The sequence below is a fragment of the Geotrypetes seraphini genome, chromosome 4, assembly GCF_902459505.1.
Source record: "Geotrypetes seraphini chromosome 4, aGeoSer1.1, whole genome shotgun sequence".
Classification (NCBI taxonomy): domain Eukaryota; kingdom Metazoa; phylum Chordata; class Amphibia; order Gymnophiona; family Dermophiidae; genus Geotrypetes; species Geotrypetes seraphini.
Window position 1 is genome coordinate 258,594,851 of NC_047087.1, and position 22,242 is coordinate 258,617,092.

General features: G+C 39.8%; 1 protein-coding gene across 1 annotated transcript in view; it reads left to right on the plus strand.

The window, feature by feature from the left end:
- Nucleotides 1-22,242, plus strand: part of TNKS2 (tankyrase 2) — a 209,129-nt gene that overhangs the window by 106,180 nt on the left and 80,707 nt on the right. Inside the window, exons 13-16 of the mRNA XM_033941178.1 lie at nucleotides 12,356-12,435; nucleotides 13,471-13,616; nucleotides 15,677-15,842; nucleotides 20,538-20,757. Coding sequence (XP_033797069.1) covers nucleotides 12,356-12,435; nucleotides 13,471-13,616; nucleotides 15,677-15,842; nucleotides 20,538-20,757 — 612 coding nt within the window. The remainder of the gene's footprint in view (nucleotides 1-12,355; nucleotides 12,436-13,470; nucleotides 13,617-15,676; nucleotides 15,843-20,537; nucleotides 20,758-22,242) is intronic.

Consider the following 22,242-nt stretch of genomic DNA (forward strand, 5'->3'; position numbering starts at 1 on the left):
CGGATCGGTTTATATTCAAGTATATATGATAGTTACACAAGATCTTAAATTATTTGGGATTTCTGCAGAAGTACAAAGGGGCTGGATGGTTATCCAGGCAAGCTCTTTGTTTTTCTTTACTTCATTCTCTTAAGGATTTCTGAAATATACTTTTCATGGCTATTGTGGGATAGGATGTATTTTACTTTTGGGCTAAAAGGCAACAAAAGGTAAACACGTTGAAAGGGTTGTAAACTTCTAAAGCCACTTGCTACAGGTAGTGCAGAAAAGATGTACAGTAGTACTTCACAAAAAAAAAAAGAAAAATCCACCGCAAATGCAAAAAACGAAGTCCAAACACAGCAGTAGGGATGACAATTAGCAAAGACGACGAAGGCACTCAGTCAGATTATTAATTGTAGATTTAAAAAACCCTCTCTAATCTGATGATTTATTGTAAAAACGACTCAACATGAATCGAGTTTCAGCCACCAGGCCTACATCAGGAGTCTAAATATATAAAAACATATTCAAATTATAAAAATGTAAAAAAAAAAAAACAACCCATGGAAATGATAAAATATAAATAGTAAAGGGAACTTATATTACAAATTAGAGCATAAAAAATGGAGTGTAAAAAATCTGTAAGACAGTAAAACAATATGACTGAAATAAGCATACTGAAAACTCAATGAAAATAAACCATAATTTTAAAATAAGGCAGAGACAGTTCACAAGATACTTAATAATAAGCCATAATGACTAAAATAATGAATCGCCAACTAATAAGGATCAAGTAAACATAAACTGATAAACAGAAAAATAGCCTAAAAGAGAGAGCAAAAAGCCAAAAACATACCTGATCTGTGACTAATTCTCAATTATCAGGTTTAAAAACCTTAAACCATTAAACATAGTGGCAAAAATGAAAAAATGCAAATGATGTGTAAAATAAAAAGACCAAAAATAACAAATAAGGGAGATGAATAGCTATGCTAGTACATCCTGCCATGAAAAGCAAACTGTCAAAATAGAAAGATACTAAAAATTAAAAAAGACATTCACCAAATTACATTCTATGCTTTCTCGTTTCTGTTGGGGAGGGAAGACGGCCGCGGGTGGCATTACGTTACCTGCTTGGTGCCTGGGAAGGTGGGGGGTTAGGGATACCGCAATTTCGGTTGTATAATGCCTCCTGTTTGATGCGTTATCTTGGGGAGTGGCTTTCAGATCGCCAGGATTTTACACCTAAATCCTATGAGAAGAAATTTTTTGCCCCATGGCATATTCTGTCTTTGGTGTAGGTGCCTCATTCTGACTTACCTGCTCCATTTAAGGGTGGTTTGCTGTTGCACTCTTTACGCATCATATGGTCTTATATGTTGAAATCTTGGAACGGTAATCCCTCGATCACTAGATGCTTACCTATTCAGGGGAATCTTCAATTCCGCCCAGGCATAGAGAATGCTAGTTTTCGTAAATTGGCGTCGCGGGATTTTACTTTGCTCACCCATGTTCTACAGGCTGATGGCTCCTTAATATCTTGGAATGATCTTAGCTTGTCTGGTGTTTTTTCCGTTGGAGACTTTCTTGCTTTTCGGCATCTTCATCATTATATTCGGTCTCTCCCTGCTTTTTGGTCCTGTGTGAAAATTAAACACTTTTGGAGGCAGGTTTTATCTTACGTAGAGGGTGTTTTGGGTAGTAAGCTTCCCTTTTCTGTGGCTGGTCATTTGCTGGATAAGTATGAAGCCTTCTGCTTGCCTGATCCGGGTCAGCGTCAAGTTTATGCGGTGGGTGAGTGTCATGGGGAAGAAGGTGATTCTGTCTGTCTGGATTGGAGATGCTTTGCCATCCTTTTGGGCTTGGAGGAAATCTTTTGCATGCTCTGCTGCTGCTGGAAAGGAAGGATGTGTATCATAGCTTACGAAGAAAGCGACAGTTTCTTCGGATTTGGGATTCTTATCTCCATTCTCTATCGCCAAGAGCTCGAAGTGACATTCTAAATTCCTTGTGAACCTTTCCAAGGCCTGGGCTCTCTTTCTTGTTCTTGCTGAGGCGCCAGGGGTGTGTGAGAGTCTTTGTACCTTTGTTCCTTTGGGTTTTTGGGGGGGATTTTTTTTCTTTTCTTTTCTTCAGTGTTGAAGTTTACTCCTAGTCCTTGGCAGTGGGTTATCAGAGTCCAAGCCTACTGCTCTACGGTTATTCTTTGATTTTGGATTGGGGGGTTTGGGGTGGGGAAGGTATGGGTGGGGATTGTTGGATCTGATGCTTTGTATCTGATTTTATTTTTCTATTGTTCTCTATTGTTGGCAACTGTTGGTTGGATTTCTGTTGTTTGAAAATAAAAATTGATTCAACCTAAAAAAAAACATTCGGCCTCTTTTACAAAGCCGCGCTAGCAGCCCCGAAGCCCATAGAGATTTAAAGGGCTCAGGGCTGTTGCAGCCGCTAGTGCGGCTTTGTAAAAGAGGCCAATTGTGTTGAAAACTGCCATCGTCAATGGAGTCAAATAACCCTATAAAGTGATTGGTTGTTGTTGAATTACTGGCCAGGAAGTCTTGAAAAAGACATCAAAAAATTGCTAACTTCGTTATTGCAAAAAATAACAAATAATAATTTCTATGTGTGGTTAAAGATAAATAAAAATTGAAACATTGAACGCCACATATATAAAAGTTAAGGTCTACCGCCCAAATATAATCTACAAGGGGCACTCAATAATTTATCTACTTGAGTATGAAAGAAAGTAGCAAGTATGTTGAAACAGGTCTGTGCATGTTGTGTTATCTCTCAAGGCTACTCACGCACAGTTGTGGCTCAGTGCGAGTCTTAACATTTCAAGATATAGGATGTCAGGAGAGTCCTTGTGCAAATCAAGTAAGAAACTGCTGGATCTGGAGCACCGTTAAGTGATAAAATTTCTCATAAAAGAAGAGATCCATGAACACATGACTGCAGTTTATGGTGAGTTTTCCCCATCATCCTACAAAGTAAAAGTTTGGAGCAAGCAGTTTAAGTGGGGTAGAGAATCCATTGAAGATGACCCTCATTGAAGATGGCCTATGGAAGCAACTGCCACAGAAATGTGTAAGAATTTGAGGATTTAATTTTGTCAGATGAAGCTATGTCGGTGGCTATGCGCCGTTTGGCCTGGCTTCGGGTATCCGAGCTTGATGTTAACCATCAAGATCGGTTAGCCAACGCCCCATGCCTAGGGGATGAGCTCTTTGGGGATTCCATGGACTCTACCACCCAAAAGCTCTCGGCTCATGAGACGCGCTGGGATACCCTGCTCAAGAATAAAAAGAAGCCTCCTCCACCAAGACCATACAGGCAGCAATCGGCTTATCAACGCCGTTTCACAGCCCGTCCATTACCTACCACTGCTCAACAACCTCGACGTCAGAGGCAACAGCAACGTCAGCCTCCCCGACAGCAGCAACAGCAGCAACCTGCGAAACAACCTCCTCAGCAGAAGTCACAGCCCTTTTGACTTCATTCTCCGCAGTATAGCCAGTATCCCTGTTCCTGTTCTCCTGCCTCAACCAATAGGAGGTCGACTTTCTCTGTTCTTCAGCCGGTGGGAAGTAATCACTTCGGACCAATGGGTCCTCAACATCATCCGCCACGGCTACTCTCTCAACTTTCAGACTCTCCCACCTCAAAGCCTGCCAAAAGAGTCTGCTTTGAACAGTCCTCAATCAGCCCTCCTTATTCAGGAGGTCCAATCCCTCCTCCTTCTGAACGCTATAGAGGAAGTTCCTCTAGATCAAAAGGGGCAGGGATTCTACTCCCGTTACTTTCTAGTTCCCAAAAAGACAGGAGATCTCAGACCCATCCTGGACCTTCGCGATCTCAACATTCATCTAGTAAAAGAAAAATTCAAGATGCTTTCTTTAGCCATACTTTATCCCCTTCTAAATCAAAACGACTGGCTATGCTCCCTCGATCTCAAAGAGGCTTACACTCACATACCGATCAATGTAACCTCAAGACCATATCTCCGATTCATGATCAATCATTGTCATTACCAGTACAAGGTGCTGCCCTTCGGTCTTGCCTCATCTCCAAGGGTATTCACCAAATGTCTCATTGTGGTGGCGGCTTTTCTGCGCTCTCACCACCTGCAAGTATTTCCTTACCTGGACGATTGGTTGATCAAAGACACTTCTGCCCAAGCGGTCCTTCTGGCCACCAACCAAACCATCCAGTTTCTGCAACTTCTGGGATTCGAGATCAATCTACCCAAATCTCATATCATTCCCACTCAGAGACTTCAATTCATTGGAGCGATCCTAGATACACTCCTCATGAGAGCTTTCCTGCCATCCAATCGACTTCAGACCCTTCAGTCTCTATGTCACCAGGTACTTCCTCTGCCGTCCATCTCAGCGAGACAAATGATGGTGCTCTTGGGACACATGGCATCCACAGTTCATGTCACACCTCATGCCCGTCTTCACCTGCGCACTCCTCAATGGACCCTTGCGACCCAGTGGTCCCAAGCGTCGGACTCTTGCTCACGACACATATCTGTGACATCATCTCTTCGTCAGTCTCTGCAATGGTGGTTGGTATCCTCAAATCTATCCAGAGGTCTTCTGTTCCATCAGCCTCCTCATCAACTAGTCATCACCACCGACGCCTCTCTGTACGCATGGGGAGCTCACTTGAACGAGTTCCAGACTCAGGGTCTTTGGTCAGCCCAGGAAAAGAAGCATCAAATCAATTTCCTGGAACTCAGAGCGATGTTTTACGCCCTCAAGGCCTTTCAACACCTTCTCTTTCCTCAGGTCCTTCTGTTGTGCACAGACAATCAGGTTGCGATGTACTACATCAACAAACAGGGTGGGACAGGCTCTCGCCTTTTATGCCAGGAAGCCCAGAAGATCTGGAATTGGGCCATAGATCATCATCTCTTCCTGAAAGCTATTTACATTCAGGGGAAACAGAATTCATTAGCGGACAAACTCAGCAGAATTCTCCAGCCTCACGAGTGGACACTCGACCCTGTAACTCTACAGTCTATCTTCACTCAATGGGGCACTCCTCAGATAGACCTCTTTGCAGCTCCTCACAATCACCAGCTGCCCCGTTTCTGCTCAAGACTTTACTCTCCACTCCGTCTCACAGCAGATGCTTTTCTCCTCGACTGGTCGAATCTGTTCCTGTACGCCTTCCCTCCTCTACCTCTCATGTTGAGAACCTTGTTCAAGCTCAAGAGGGAACGAGCCACCATGATTCTGATTGCTCCGAGGTGGCCCAGGCAACATTGGTTCTCCCTTCTACTTCAACTCAGTTCCAGGGAACCTTTTCCTCTTCCTCTGTTTCCTTCTCTGCTTACGCAACAGCAGGGAACCCTTCTGCATCCCAACCTCCAGTCTCTACACCTGATGGCTTGGTATCTCTCGGGCTGAACTCGACTGATACTCTTTTGTCTCAGCCCGTTCGTTCCATTCTGGATGCTTCCAGGAAACCAGCCACTCTACAATGTTACCATCAAAAGTGGACGAGGTTTTCTTCCTGGTGTCTTCTTCATCATCTTGATCCCACTTCCCTAGCGGTGGAGACGTTGTTGGATTATCTTCTTTCTTTGTCTGATTCTGGCCTGAAGTCCTCTTCCATCAGGGTCCACCTCAGTGCCATTGCAGCTTTTCATGAGCCAGTCCATGGAAAACTTCTTTCAGCTCATCCCCTGGTATCCAGGTTCATGCGTGGGCTTTTCAATGTGAAACCACCTCTTAAAGCCCCTCCGGTTATCTGGGATCTCAATGTGGTTCTTTCCGCTTTAATGAAACCTCCATTTGAACCTTTAGCTACCTCTCCTTTCAAATTTCTCACTTGGAAGGTACTTTTTCTTATTGCCATTACCTCTGCCAGGAGGGTCAGTGAGCTTCATGCACTGGTTGCAGATCCACCTTTTACGGTTTTTCACCGTGACAAGGTGGTTCTGCGTACACATCCAAAGTTTCTCCCCAAGGTTGTTTCTGAATTTCATCTCAACCAATCCATTGTTTTACCTGTTTTCTTTCCAAAACCTCATTCTCATTCTGGGGAACAAGCTCTGCATACTTTGGATTGTAAAAGGGCTCTTGCTTACTATCTGGAGCGTACGAAACCCCACAGATCAGTTCCCCAACTCTTTCTGTCCTTTGATCCGAATAAATTGGGACGTCCTGTTTCTAAACGTACGTTGTCTAATTGGCTTGCAGCGTGCATTTCATTCTGTTATGCTCAGACGGGACTGACACTGGAAGGTTCTGTCACAGCCCATAAAGTCAGAGCAATGGCAGCATCTGTAGCTTTCCTCCGTTCCACTCCTATTGAGGAAATCTGCAAGGCTGCTACTTGGTCCTCAGTTCACACTTTTACATCTCATTATTGTCTGGATACATTCTCCAGAAGGGATGGTCACTTCGGCCAATCTGTTTTGCAAAATTTGTTTTCTTAATGGCCAACCTTCCCTCCATCCCTCTTTTTGTTAGCTTGGAGGTCACCCATCAGTCAAGAATAGCTGCCTGCTTGTCCTGGGATAAAGCACAGTTACTTACCGTAACAGGTGTTATCCAGGGACAGCAGGCAGATATTCTTGCGTCCCACCCACCTCCCCGGGTTGGCTTCTTAGCTGGCTTATACTAACTGAGGGACCGCGCGCCTCTGTCGGGCGGGAAGGCACTCGCGCGTGCGCGGTGCGGCCGAGCTAGAACTTTCTAAAAGTTCTTAGAGTGAGATCACTCTAAAATTGTCCGTACCGGGGCTCCGTCGGTGCCGTCACCCATCAGTCAAGAATATCTGCCTGCTGTCCCTGGATAACACCTGTTACGGTAAGTAACTGTGCTTTCCCGAATAGCTGAAGCATCTCTGCAGGTACAATTTGGAATATAATTGATGAAAAGTTGGGTATGTGCAAGATGGATTCCAAGAATGCTGACATCATGTCAAAAGGCCATTAGGCTCCAGTGCTGTCAGGAGAACTTGGAGATGCTCTGTGGAGACCAAGTGAATTTTTTTCATCATATGGTGACTAGAGATGAGACTTGGGTGTATCACAGAGATCCTGAGTTCAAAATGGAGTCAATGCAGTGGAAGCACAAGTCATCCTTCACCCCAAAAAAGTTAAAGACAGAAAAATCTGCTGGCAAAGTCATGGTAACTGTCTTCTGGGATGATGAAGGACTTTTGCTTCTGGAGTTCATGCCACACAAGACAAACATAACCGGGGAAAGTTAAGCCAACACAGTGATTCCCGCAAAGTGACCAGTCAAGGAGAAAAGACCAGGAAACTCGCAACAAACGTACTGCTTCTTCACGGTAGTGCTTCGGTGCACATGTCACGACAGTCGCAGGCTGCTATCTAAGAATGTGGGTTTCAGCAGCTGAACCATCCGCCCTACAGTCCTTACCTGGCTCTATCGGATTATTTCCTGTTCTGAGTTTTGAAGAAATCTCTGTGGACAGCAGTTGGTCCCACAAGAAACAACAATGGATATTGCCAAAGTGTAAGAATGAAAAAATCAACAAAGGCAGCAAGAGCTGGCACTATTTAAAGATAGCAGAATCAGCAAGCGTTGACAACAATGGCAGAAGGGGATTGACAACTATAAAGCAAATGTCATTTAAATGTCAGCCAAGAAATGCTGACTTCATGGTCACAAAAAAATAATTGCTATGTGTAATAAATGATGAATGAAAAACGCTAGATACCATGTTTTTAAAAAAGTGAGGATGCAGAATGTCTGCCACCCAAATATAATGACACAAAACAGTTGGCAGAAATGCTGCTAGTTAGGCATGTTGTATTAAGGAAGAAGCTCATGAATGTGATGTGTTTAAATGGCAGTCCTTGCAGAGAAAAAGGAAGTGATGTCAAACCCAATGTCATAACTATTTTTAAAAAAAGAACAGAACAAAAAATTAGTCCCACAAGAACATCAATCCAAATCAATCAATCAATAAATGAAAATGAAAAATAAAAGTGGCAGCAATGGTCACTGTAAAAATAAAAAAAGAAGCAAGCGGTGAAGACAAATTATAACAGAAGGGGAAAAAATGGTGTCTAACAAGATAAATACAGTGTACGATGCTTGCCAACCAACACAAAAAGAGTAGGCAAAATGAAAACCAACACAGAGAGGGAATAAAAAACTAAAGTGCTCAAGCATACGTGATCAAAAACAATTGTTACTATTTTCAGTAGTTCCATTTTTATATTACACTTTCTTCTTTTGCTATTTAATTAGTTCATGCTACACACCGTTTCTTCACGCCTTTATCATTGAAATTATAAATTTTCACATTTTATTATATACCAGCCAATTTTGTCTCTTGATGCTTGCCTCCATTTTTCTCCCCTTTTTCCAATATTTCCAATTGTTTTTGATCTCACATGCTTGAGCACTTTTAGTATTTTGTCCATTCTCTTTGTGTTGGTTTTCATTTTGCCTACTCTTTTTGTGTTGGTTGGCCAGTATCGTACACTGTATTTATCTTGTTAAGACACCGTTTTTTCCCCTTCCGTTATAATTCGTTGTCACCACTTGCTACTTTTTATTTTTAGTTGGTGACTGTTGATGCTGCTTTTATTTTTCATTTTCACTCAAATTCGTTTTTATGCATTTGTTTTACCTTCTGATGTTCTTGTGGGACTAGTTTCTTATTTTTGTTTCTGTTTTTTTAAGGTTATTACATTGGGTTTGACATCACTTCCTTTTTCTCTGTAAGGACTGCCATTTAAACACATCATGTTTACCAGCTTCTTCCTTAATACAACACACCTAACTACTGTTTTAGTGCTGAGTAATCTGTGTTGGTAAGTTTTGTGTCGTTATATTTGGATGGCAAACATTCTGCAGCATCTAGTGATGGTCATTCATCATTTATTACACATAGCAATTATTTTTTTGTGACAATGAAGTCGGTACATTTTTGATGACCTTTATAGGATTCCTTGGCTGATGTTTAAATTGCATCTGCTTTATAGTTGTCAATCCCCTTCTGCTATCTTTAAACAGCATTCACTGTTGCTGTCTTTGGTTTTTTTTTCCATTTTTACGCTTTGGCTTTATTCATTATTGTTTCTTGTGAGACTAGTTTTTTGTTCCTACTTTAAATTATTACATTGGGTATGACGTCATTTCCATTTTACATATCCTGTTTGCTAGTTTTTAATGTACCATGCCTAACTAGTAGTTTTTCTGCCCACTGTTTTAGTGCTGTGTATGCCACGTAGGAAAGTGTTTTGAGCCTTAGACTATACAGTCAAACCTCGGTTTACGCGTAACCCTGTTTGCGAGTGTTTTGCAAGACGAGCAAAACACTCAGCAAACTTTTGACTCGCAAACCGATTTGCGAGCCCCCACCCGACCTGACCGCGAGAACCAACAGTATTGTTCCCCCCGAGGCCACCGGCCTGCTCCCTCCCTTCATGATCGTCTCCTCCCCATCTACCGACTGGCCCTGTCCTTACCCGTGTGCCACCGGAGTTAGAAAGGGCCTGCCGCCAGTCTGCTGCTGAACCTTGAACATCTGCGCATACTCAAGGCCTTCTGGATCTCATCCTCACCAAGATTCTCATGAGACTCGAGATCTCATGAGAATCTCGGAGAGGGTGAGATCCAGAAGGCCTGAGCATGCGCAGATGCTCAAGGCTCAGCAGCAGATCGGCGGCAGGCACTTTATCACCGGAGGTGCAGGGGTAAGGACAGGGCCAGTCAGGGAGGGGGGGAAGAGGCGATAGCAGCACTGGTGGCCTCGGGTGGAGCATGGGAGTCGGGGTGCGTCCGGCAGGAATGAGCCAGCACCTGAGAGTCCCAGCAGAGGGGGTAGTGGCATCCAGGGGGGGGCAGCGGCAGCGTCCAGGAGCGGCAGAGCCAACAGTGTCCAGTCGGGCTCTGTGGCGGCGGCAGTTTGCTTACAGCCAGCACCACCCGCAGTGAGAAGCAACGAACAGCAGCAGAGGAGGAGAATTGGAGTAGCCGCGTGGATAGGTCTGTGGCAGAGGCAGCAGTGGAGGCGTCCCTAATGGTAATTAAGTTTTGGGGGATGTGGAACGAATTGTTCAAGTTTACACTAATTCTTATGGGAAAAGTTGCTTTGCTATACGAGTGTTTTGGTTTAAGAGCATGCTTCTGGAATGAATTATGCTCGTAAACCAAGGTACCCCTGTATTTGGGTGGCAAACATTCCGCAACTTTTACATATGCAGTGTTCAGGGTTTAAATTTTAATTATCTTTAACCACACATAGCAATTATTTGTTGTTGTTTTTGCAGTAACAGTTTGCATTTTTTTGGTGCCTTTTCATGACTTCCTGGTTTGTGGTTCAAGAACAATTACTTACTTTCTAGTGTTATTTCACTCCATTCACAATGGTAGTTTTCAAGAGTATGTCTTTTTTTTTGGTATGTTTTTTTTGGCAGTTTGCTTTTTCACTTCAGGATGTTCTAGCATAGCTGTTCCTCTCCCCTGTTTTATTATTTTTGTTCTTTTTATTTTACATATCATTTGCATATTTTTCTTTTTTTTTTTTTTTGGTAGTATGTTTAACGGTTTAAAGTTCTTAAACCTGATAATTGAGGTTCAGTTACATATCTGGTATGTTTTTGGCTTACTGCTCTCATGCTATTTTTCTGTTTTTCTGTTTTTTATCAGTTTATGTTTACTTGATCCTTATTAGTTAGTGATTCATTGTTTTAATCATTATGGCTTATTAAGTATCTTGTGAACTGTTTTATTTTAAAATTTTGGTTTTAAATTGTTTTAATTATGCTTTGATTTTTCAGTATGCTTTTTTCAGTCAGCATGTTTTATTGTTGTAAATTTTTTACACTCCATTTTTTATGCTCTAATTTGTCAAGAACTGGTTGAATGGAAGGCGACAGAGGGTAGTGATCAATGGTTATCGTTCTGAAGAAAAGGATGTTACCAGTGATGTGTCTCAAGGTTCTGTTCTTGGGCCTGTTGTTAACATTTTTATAAACAATATTGTTGAAGGGTCGTCGGGTAAGATTTGCTTCTGTGCGGATAATACCAAAACCTGCAATAGAGTAGACAGGCCGGATGGTGTGAATAAAATGAAGAAAGACCTGGCGAAGCTTGAAGAATGGTCTGAAATTTGGCAGCTAAAATTTTAATGCTAAGAAATGCAAGGTCATGCATTTGGGCTATAAAAACCCCAAGGGAACGATACAGTTTATGGGGTGAAGAACTTATGTGCACGACTTGGATGTGATTATATGTGATGATCTTAAAGTGGCCAAACAGGATGAAAAGGTAACGGTGAAAACTAGAAGGATGCTAGGTTGTATAGGAAGAGGTATGGCCAGTAGGAAAGAAGAGGTATTGATGCCTCTGTATAAGACTTTGGTGAGACCTCATTTAGAATATTGTGTACAATTCTGGAGGCCACACCTTCAAAAAGATATAAAAAGGATGGAGTCAGACCAGAGGAAGGCGACTAAAATAGTGCATGGTCTTCATCATGAGGTGTATGGGGAGAGACTTAAATATCTTAATCTGTATACTTTGGAGGAAAGACGGGAAAGGGAAGATATGATAAAGACATTTAAATACCTATGTAATGTAAATGCGCATGAGTCGAGTCTCTTCATTTGAAAGGAAACTGCAATGAGAGGGCATAGGATGAAGTTAAGAGGTGATAGGCTCTGGAGTAATCTAAGGAAAGGGTGGTAGAAGTGTGGAACAGTTTCCCGGAAGAGATGGTGGAGACAGACTGTGTGAATTCAAGAGGGCCTGGGATAGACATGTGGGATCTCTGAGAGAGGAAGAGATGATGGTTACTGTGGATGGGCAGACTAGATAGGCCATTTGGCCTTTATCTGCCATCATGTTTCTGTGTTTCCCTTTTTTAATTTATATTTTATGTATATTATATTATTTGCATGGTGTTTACATTTTTTAAATTTGAATATGTGTTTATGTATTTAGACTGCTTATGCAGGCCTTTTGGCCGAAACACAGTTTCGAGTCATTTTTATCTATAATAAATCTTCAGATTGAAAAGTTGTTTTATTTACAATTTATCATCTGACTGAGCACCTTTGTCTCCCTTGCCATTTGCCTCTACCGCCGTGTTTGGACTGCACTTCATGTAAGCACATGTGATACAAATTGGTTGGTGACACAAAAAAAATTACCTTAATTCTATTGCATGCATGTACTTTCTTATGGGCTTTGGTGTTCCTCCATAGAACTCTGCTCTCCACTGGCCAATGAGCAGAATTAAAAAATCTGAATTAAATTTAATAGATATGTTTGCATAGAGTATTAACCATAGAAATTCCATGCTTTGAGTCCATGAACAATACACCCTTTTTATATTTTGCTATCCTGATGTAATTTATTTTGATCATCAGAGGGTATTCCTTTAAGCAATTCAGATACAGATCGACAGTTGCTGGAAGCTGCAAAGGCTGGAGACTTGGAGACTGTAAAGGTAAGTTGAAAATGAGTTTAATACAACTCTAAGTATGTGCATCTCTACCTTAATTAAAAACTCAGAATCTATTTTGTAAAAGATGTTGACTTAACAGTGGCACTCCCACAGCTGCTCTCTCATCTGCTTCATGGGGAATTTAAAGACATCCATATGTTATCATACTCCAGAAGCAAGCCCCTGAATTTTTGAGAAAGTAACTATCATCTTGTGGGTATATAGGGCTAGATTCACTAAGCAAACCAATCGTGTATCATCGGTTTGCGATCCCTGTGTGATTCCATTTCCATCCAGCCCGATTCACTAACCTCTGCTGCGATCCACGCATGCAAATGAGGGGAACGGCATGCAAAGTAGGCAGGGACCCGATTCATAAAACCAATTTCGTGATATGACTGTGCTGGCCGATCAACCCAAGAAGCGACTGCTGGGGACCAGTCGCAAACGTCTTTTCCGACTCCCTTGCTCCATTGCCACCCTTCTCTCTGCACGCCCTGCTCTCTGCTGCCACGAATCTCTCCTGCCTGCTGTCCTCCGAATCGCCGCCCAAATCTGCCTGCCGTCCTCTCCCCAATTGCCGCCCAAATCTCTCCTGCTTACCGCACTGTGAGCCCATGGTTTTAACCCGCGGGTTTACAGCGGGTTAAAACCACGGGCTTGCTGGGCTACAAAAGTAAAATAAAAGGCAGCTCTGCCGGTGCTGTGTTTGAGAAGTGAAGCAGGGTTTCAAGGGCCGGCTTGAGAGCAGGAGAGTCGGAGCCCAAGAAAAAAAAAAAAAAACCCAGCAAAAAAAAACCCCCGCATGCACAGACCATCTGCAGGGAAAGCAGATGGTCTGTGCATGCATCAGGATTGCACACTAGCGATCCGTGCGGGCAGAGGGGGGCGTTCCTCCAATTGCCCTCATTAGAATTTTGGGATGTTGTAAATTGGTCAGGAATCGGTCACAGATCGGCCACAGAAGTCAAGGTTAGTGAATCTAGCCCTTTATAGTGCCTTTGCACAATATCTAATGAGTTCAATGTTTTTCTTTAGAAACTGTGCACTATTCAAAGTGTAAACTGCAGAGATATTGAAGGGCGGCAGTCCACACCACTTCACTTTGCAGCAGGCTACAACAGAGTTTCTGTAGTTGAGTACCTTCTTCAGCATGGTGCTGATGTTCATGCAAAAGACAAAGGGTGAGTCTTTTATTTCCCTTTACTAACCTGAATTATAACTTTTAACATTGTCCTTGTCTGAGATAGGCTACTGCTTTTGTTAAGTCAACCTTTCCCCTCCTTAATCAATTACTATATTTTTTTTATCTTTTTTTAATCTCTTTTAATTCAGCTTTTTTTTTTTTTCCTTTTCTGAACAGTTCTGGTACATTGTTTTAATTACTTATTTATTAAAGCTTGATAAACCACCTTTACTAAATGGCAGACTAAAGTAGTATACAAATTAAAATATCATCTGAAACTAGAAAGGAACTACAATATCTGATAGGACAGAAACCATACACATGGACAAATATAGTGTACAAGAGTAAGGATAGAGGATGGAGAAGGCTAGAAAAAATGTGATGGAGTCAAAAGCATTCTGGAAAAGCTGTTTTTAAGAAAGACTTGAATCTCTCTTAAAAAGGGAGTTCTGCTCTGATTTAGAGGGGAAGGGAATTCTAGAGAAAAGGGGCCATGAAGAAGGCTCGGTGTTTAGTGGGATTCAAGCTAGGCATTTCTGGAACTGGGAAGAAGTAGACAGTGATCTTATAGATTGAAGTAGTCTAACTGGTGATAATGGGATGACAAGATTAGACAAAGGGGGGACCCAGTCTGAAAGCATTGTTTCCTCTATATTTGACTCAGCTATGCAGTTCTAATAGTAACAGCTTCTGCTAATACTAGACTTAGTGTCCTGTGAACTATTAGTGTTCAAAATCAGTTGGAGGGGCTGGCAGTGTCCAAGCAAAGGAGTTTGATAAGAGGGAACAGGGGAGAGAGAAAGAATGGTATGAATGAAGATTGTGTGAAATGAGGAAGTATGAATGTCATTAAGATTAGTAGAAGGAAGATATATACACACATCAAGGGTTGGGATGAAAGAAATAAGGTAAGGATGGGAGTGAGAAAAGGGTGCTTTGTGGAGAAGACATGGTAGTGAGAAAAGTAAAAGGAAGGAATGTGGCAAAAGAAAGATGAGCAAGAAAATGTGAGTATGGAAAAGAAAATGATAGCTTTTTTAAAATATTAATTTCGGTAAATAGATTCAAAGCTATACAGCTGTGCTGTGAAATTGCCACGGAATCTATCCATGAACTGCAATAGAAATCTGGGGTCTATGATTGTAATAACCTGAACAAACATTTAAGTTGAAGTGCTCTTTGAGTATATGTTGCTAAAATACATCAGTATAGGTCAGTGGTCTCAAACTCAAACTCTTTGCAGGGCCACATGTTGGATTTGTAGGTACTTGAAGGGCCGCAGAAAAATTAGTTAACGTCTTATTAAAGAAATGACAATTTTGCATGAGGTTAAACTCTTTATAGTTTATAAATCTTTCATTTTGTCTAAGTCTTAATAATAATATTGCCATTTATAGCTAGAGACACATGATCAAGAAACTTTTATTTTACTTTTGTGATTATGATAAACATACCGAGGGCCTCAAAATAATACCTGGCGGGCCGCATATGGCCCCTGGGCTGCGAGTTTGAGACCACTGGTATAGGTCCTTAAGATGAGGCCAGTATTTTAGAATAAGTTTACTCCTTAATTTTTGTGAAGATGTTTTCTGAATGCCTTGCCTGGCCTAGCAGTATGTGCAGAATTTGCAGGGTGTACTGCTGTTTAGAAAACTAAATTTTGTAGTGTACATTATCAAGCTGTAAATTTATAGATAATTATAGCTATTTTAATAATCTACCCCAAGAAGTGTTGCAAATCTTAAAATGGGTGCACAAAGCAAATTTGCAAGCCATGTGGTTCCTTTCACTCCTCCTCTTAAACATATATTTTGATATCTGTACTGTATAATATGTGAAAACTAGTAGACTGATTTAAATAATTTTGTTTTATTAATAGGAAATAAAAGTTCTGTTATAAAGTACTCCTGAAAATAAATGCTTTATCTCCAATAGCTGAAGCATTTCAGTAAAGTCAACTTTATCTTGATTCTTAGACTGATTTTTTTAAATAGCTTTTGTTTTTGAACTGCTGTTTATAAAGCTGTAAGTTTAGTCTGTTCTCTTTTTTTTCTTCAGAGGCCTTGTCCCCTTACACAATGCATGTTCTTATGGGCATTATGAAGTAGCTGAGCTTCTTGTTAAACATGGAGCAGTTGTAAATGTGGCTGATTTATGGAAGTTCACTCCCTTGCATGAAGCTGCTGCAAAAGGAAAATATGAGATCTGTAAACTGTTGCTACAGGTATTCACAATCAAATCTTTTTATTAGGTAATGAGAATTAGCCAGGAAATTTAACATTTTTTATTTATTTAATTATAAAGGAGCAAATTCTATAAACGGCATCCCAATTGTAGGCAGTGGTAGGTGTCTTACCACTATCTAACCAGCCAATCGGGATTCACGTTTTGTAAAAAAAAAACAAAAAACCACCAACCCACTGAGGCAGCCTTAAGTGTCCCAATGTGTCTCCCTTGAGCCTATTTATGCTTCTCCATTGAGAATATTGACCATTTAAACTCACTCTGTTTACTGTCTTTCAACCAATTCTCAATCCATAAAAGAACATTACCTCCTATCGCATGAATTTCTAATTTCTTCAGAAGCCTTTCATGAGGTACTTTGTCAAATGCCTTTTGAAAATCCAAATACACAGTATCAACCATCTTATCTTTATCCACATGCTCATTTACCCCTTTAAAGAAATGCAGTAGATTAGTAAGGCAAGATTTCCCTTGACCGAATCCATGTTGGCTTTCTCTCATTACTCCATGCTTATGTATATGTTCTGTAATTTTGTTCCATATAATAGTCTCTACCATTTTGCCCGGCACTGACATCAGACCCTTTTAAAAAATTGGCTTCACGTTGGCTACCCTCCAGTCTTCTGGTACTATGCTGATTATGACAGGAGTCGTCATGCAACATATCACCAGTAATTGGAAAAATTACAATAATCTTAGCTATACATTCTGCTGCCACATTTACAAAATGGAAAGATAATTACTATACAGAAAGGGAATTATAATAATTTTAAAAAGATTTGGGGGCCAATGACAAATTATTGTAATGATTAGAAATCATTTTCCACTGACAGTATATTTATACATAGGGGGGATGGTACAAAGTTCTATTAAAGGTTTAATCAATAGATAAGAATACAATATTTATATGATATTTTTGATGTGTAAAGTTTTAAATGATGTAATATTGTGCACTTGATGTAAGATGAAAAAAATGAATAAAGAATTTGAAAAAAAAGAAAAATTACAAATTTCTAACAATAGGCCCATTTTATTCTGTTCCAGGCTGTACCTTCACAACAGCATATATGTTTTCAAGTTATTTTATTCAAAATTATCAACAAAAAACTATTAAAGCAAGAGTAAAGTTAGGTCATGCTGCTTTTTGGGATAAATTTATACAATCCTTGGATTTTTCAAATTCTCAAAAAATGCTTAATGTTTGGGATCAGGTAATAAATAGTAAGTATTTAATGAATTAGCTTCTATTAAGGAAAAATCCATAAAAATTGCTCCTGCACCACGTCACCGCTAGACCACCAGGTAAGGTCCAGGGGGTGGGTCAGAGTCAGCTCAAATGTTATTCACAAATTTTCCCTATTCACGGGCAGGCTATGCCCCTAACCTTCACGAATAGGGAGGGAGAAGTGTAGTGTGATTAATAAATTGCACATTAGATTAGATTAAATCTTCTTGCACTTGCATTGTGATTCCCCATTGTCCTAGTGTTTTCAGGTAGTCTGATAGCTAGGGAATACCACATGTGAAAATCATTTGACCTTTTTGTCCTCAAAGAAAATAGTTACTTGCCTGTAGCAGGCATTCTTCAAGACATCAAGCCAATTTTCTCACATACCCTCCCCTGGAGTTGTATTTTTGTTTAGCTTTGATACTGTACTTCTGGTCTCCCATTCATGAGTTGGGCAGGAAGGCATCCACATATGCACAATGAGAACACTGCACATGTGAGAATATTGGCCTGCTGTTCTCAGAGAATACCTGCTACAGATAAGTAACTAGTTCTGAATGTACGGTTGTTAAGGATTCTGTGTCCAGGCTCTGTTCTTCTCACCTTCCATTTTGCCTACCTTAACTATGAGAAATATCAAGGTACTTATTTAAATGGTTAAGAATAACTCATTTTAAGGAAGCAATATGATCCAGAACTCTGCTAAATGAACTGTTCTACCACCTCAGTCACAGATAAAGATTCTAAACACCAGGTCATAAAATTCATTAATTCTTCTGAAATGTGTCTGTGATACTCTTTTTTTTTAAAAAAAAATATTTATTCATTTTTATAAACTTATAAGTGTATCATCAAATAAAAACATTTCACTTAGATACAACACTTAGTATTCTGCAATAATCCATTTTAAAACATATCTCCCCCCTCCCATAACAAATTCAAAACACACAGAACATATAATAAGTTATTTCCTAACATTGCTTCCAATTATACAAAAATCATAATCTACCCCTCCCCCACCCCAACCCCAAGATTCAAATTGGCGGATTTAAGGTCATCTGAAAGCATTGGATGATTGCAGGTATATAAATTTTGGGCGATGTTATTTCAAATGGTAAGCTGCTTGATTTTCACAGTTGCAACATAAATATGGTCTTAATAAATCACAAAGCTTTAGATGGTTGCAACTGAAGCAGGCTTCCCTGAATGGAAAAATCTCAATAATCATTATAGTCTGGAATTCTTATGCTTTCAGGTGGACTTCTTGGGTCACCAGGCCGCACAGTGGTATAAATTGATAAACGGATTTATAGGTATATTGATTTTATTGGGGGGATTAAGGGTGTATTATTTTATCTATTTGATTATGATAGGGTTACTTGAAATATGTTTATGGATAGTAATGGAGGGAGAATGGGTGGGTGGGTGGTAATTTTTATGTTTTATGATTATTTGTGAATGATTTTCAAGTGTTATATGTTTGTTTTGTATTGGTATAATTATTGTACACTTGTTGATAGATTTAAAATGAATAAAGAATTAAAAAAAAAAAAAAAGATAAACGGATTTATAAATAAAAAACCTAAAAACGGACTTAGGGGCATCTGGAGCATTGAGATAAAGCATCAAATTACTGCGTTTCAATGGCCACGAATTTGGTCTTGGAGAATGAGATCTGCATCTATGAGACAAACTTGTTTTTTTCTTTTACATAGAGCATTTTGGACCAGTTAGATTACAAAAGTTAGATAGCTCTAAGTCTAATAGATGCTGGCATTGTAATCTGGAAGCAGGAACTTTAGATCATGTAATATTCTATTGTCCCTGTATCATGGCATTTTGGAAATCAATTTGGACCCAAGTTAATTGTTTATTAGAAAACCATGTAGCATTATCATATGATACAATAATGTTCGGAATGTCAATGAGAACAAAAAGTAAAATTTCATTAGGTAATAATAAACTTTTATTGATCATGACAGGAGTCGCCATATAACATATTACCAGTAATTGGAAAAATTACAGCAGACTTAACTATACCTTCTGGTGGAATTCATTGTGCCCCATTTACAAAATGGAAAGAACAATTGCCATACAAAGAGGGAATTATAACAATTTTAAAAAGATTTGGGGGCCATTGACAAATTATTGCAATGATTAGACATCATTATCCACTGAAAGTACTCTTATACATAGGGGGGGAGGAGGGAGGGTATAAAGTTATATTAAAGGTATGATCAATAGTTAAGAATATAATATTTATGATATTTTTTTTTTCAATTCTTTATTCATTTTATCATCTTACAACAAGTACACAATATTACATCATAAAAAATAAACACATTACTTGAATTTCTTACTAATGTCATCCTAAATATATAAATTAATCCCTCTCCACCCACCATTCTCTTAAATATTTCAATCAAAAATATCGTATAAATATTATAAACTTATTTAATGATTAACCTTTAAAAAGAAATGTATACCATCCCCCATCCCCCTTTGTATAAATATACTAACAGTGTAAAATGATGTCTAATCATTACAATAATTTGCCAATGGTCCCCAGATCTTTTTAAAATTGTTATAATTCCCATTCTGCAAAGCAATTACTCTTTCCATTTTGTAAATGTGGCACAACGAGTTCCACCAGAATGTATAATTAAGATTGTTATAATTTTTCCAGTTACTAGTAATATGTTGCATGGCAACTCCTGTCATTATCAATAAAAGTTTGTTATTACTTGATGATATTTGACTCTTTATTCTCATGGACATACCGAACAGAATAGTATAGATAGAGCTATATGATTTTCTAATAAACAATTTATTTGGGACCAAATTGATTTCCAAAAAGCCATGATATAGGGACAGTAAAATAATAAATGATCTAAGGTTCCTACTTCCAGATAACAATGCCAGCATCTATTAGACTTAGAGCTTTCCAACTTTTATAATCGAATAGGGGTCCACAATGCTCTATGTAACAAAAAAAAAAAAGTTTGTCTCATAGATGCGGACATTGTACATCTCATTCTCCAAGACCAAATTCGTGGCCATTGAGTTGCAGAAATTTGATGCTTAATCTCAATGCTCCAAATGTCTCTAAGACCATTTGAATAAAATATTTGTGGGAAGGGTGGGTGGGGAGGGTATAAATTTATGTTTTTAAGATGATGTTAGAAGAAATACAAGCGATGTTTATAATGTAATATTATGTTCTTGATGTAAGATGGAAAAATGAATAAAGAATTTGGAAAAAAAAAGATTATTAACATTGAGTTGTCTCTAAATTGTTTAATCTGATAAAGAACAAGATTGAATGCAAGTTTGACAGATCACCTTGATGATAAATTATTCTAATTTGTTGTCTAAGTTGTACACTTTCCAGTTCTTGAAAGAAAGTGCTATGTACTCATTCTCTTGTTTTGGACTCTTTTTACACAGCATGGTGCAGACCCTACAAAGAAGAACAGAGATGGCAATACCCCTTTGGACCTGGTTAAAGATGGGGATACAGATATTCAAGATCTATTGAGGGGTGATGCTGCTTTGCTAGATGCTGCCAAAAAGGGTTGTGTGGCCCGTGTGAAGAAGCTTTGTTCACCTGATAATGTTAATTGTAGAGATACACAAGGCAGGCATTCAACACCATTGCATTTAGCAGGTCAGTGATTGGAAGCAATCAAAATGTCAGGATTTCTTACAGATTTGCAGTAGACTTACATGTTAGGATATCTTGCTTTACTATCATAATTTTGAAACCATCTGTGTGGTTAATGTCTAGACGTTCATTCCTTTCTAAACCTTTCCCAATAACCCCACAGGTTGTATGGTTTTTAGGTTATGCACAGCAAAGATGAATGATATAAATATTTGTATACCATCTCCCCAAATTTTTCATTTGTTCATTATGGGTCTCCTGGAAATGCAACTGGCTTGTAGGGTCAGCAGGGCAGATTTGGAAAGCCCTATTTCAGTTTGAACTTTGAAAGGGAGGTATCTGTTTTGTTAGACTTTTTGTTTTGGGTTAACTTAGTCTTCTAGTCCGGTATTTTGACTCCCTTATAGATCAGTCTAGGTGCATGGGTTTATTCAGCTTTGCAGATGAAGATGAGACTGAAACTTTTCAGTAGCTTTACTACTGTAATGTACTGTGTTTCCCCAAAAATAAGACCTACCCCCAAAATAAGCCCTAATCATCGGCAGCAGCAGCGCTCCTTCCCCCCCCCCCCCCGCTTCCTCATATCTCCCTTCCATCCGAACCGCAACAGCGTGGGCAGCAATCTACACAGGCTGCTTCGCGGCCTTCTATCTCCCAGGCATTCCTCTGCCACATCACTAATGATGTCATCAGCAACGCGGCAGAGGAACGCCTGAGATATAGAAGGCCGCGAAGCTGCCGACACTGTCTCACGGTTCGGATGGGAGGGAGAGATGGGTTGGCGGAGGTGGGGTGGAGGGTGGGCGTTGGGAGGATAGAAAGATGCTACACGGGGGATGGAAGGGAGGGAGATACTGCATAAGGGGATGGGTGCGAGGGGAGGAAAGATGCTGCACATGTAGGGGAGAGAAAGGAAATAGGAAGAATTGGGGTGGAGGATAGGAAGGGAGAGATGATCGTTACATGAAAAAAATAAAACACCCCCGAAAATAAGACCTACTGCCTTTTTTGAGCCCCAAATTAAGACAGTGTCTTATTTTCATGATAGTAGTAACATAGATAATAAAGAACTTCTGTGCTTCCAGACTAATGTTCTTTGGTCTGCTTTCCCTGGTAGAACAGACTCTTATATCAGTAGTTGGGTTGTCCCCCTGGTTGAATAGCTTTCTAGTCAGGCTTTTAGAGTTCTAGTCCATGAGGTCTGTTTTGGTAGAGCTGGTACTGATTAGTCTCTTTGATAGTGTTCATTGACACTCCACTAGTAGTAGTAAACAGAAAGGCAAGGGAGGCATTTTTTCCAACCAAAGATAAAAGTCTCTATTTAAACCACTTGGTTTAAATAAAGACTCACTTTGGTTGAAAAGACGCCTCCCTTGCCTTTCTGTTTGTTTGCTTATTTCCCAAGACGAGGTGTTCTATCTGCCTGTCTAGTTTGCCCTCCACTAGTAGAGCAGAACCTCTGCTGAGCAAGGGTAGTGAGCAAGATTT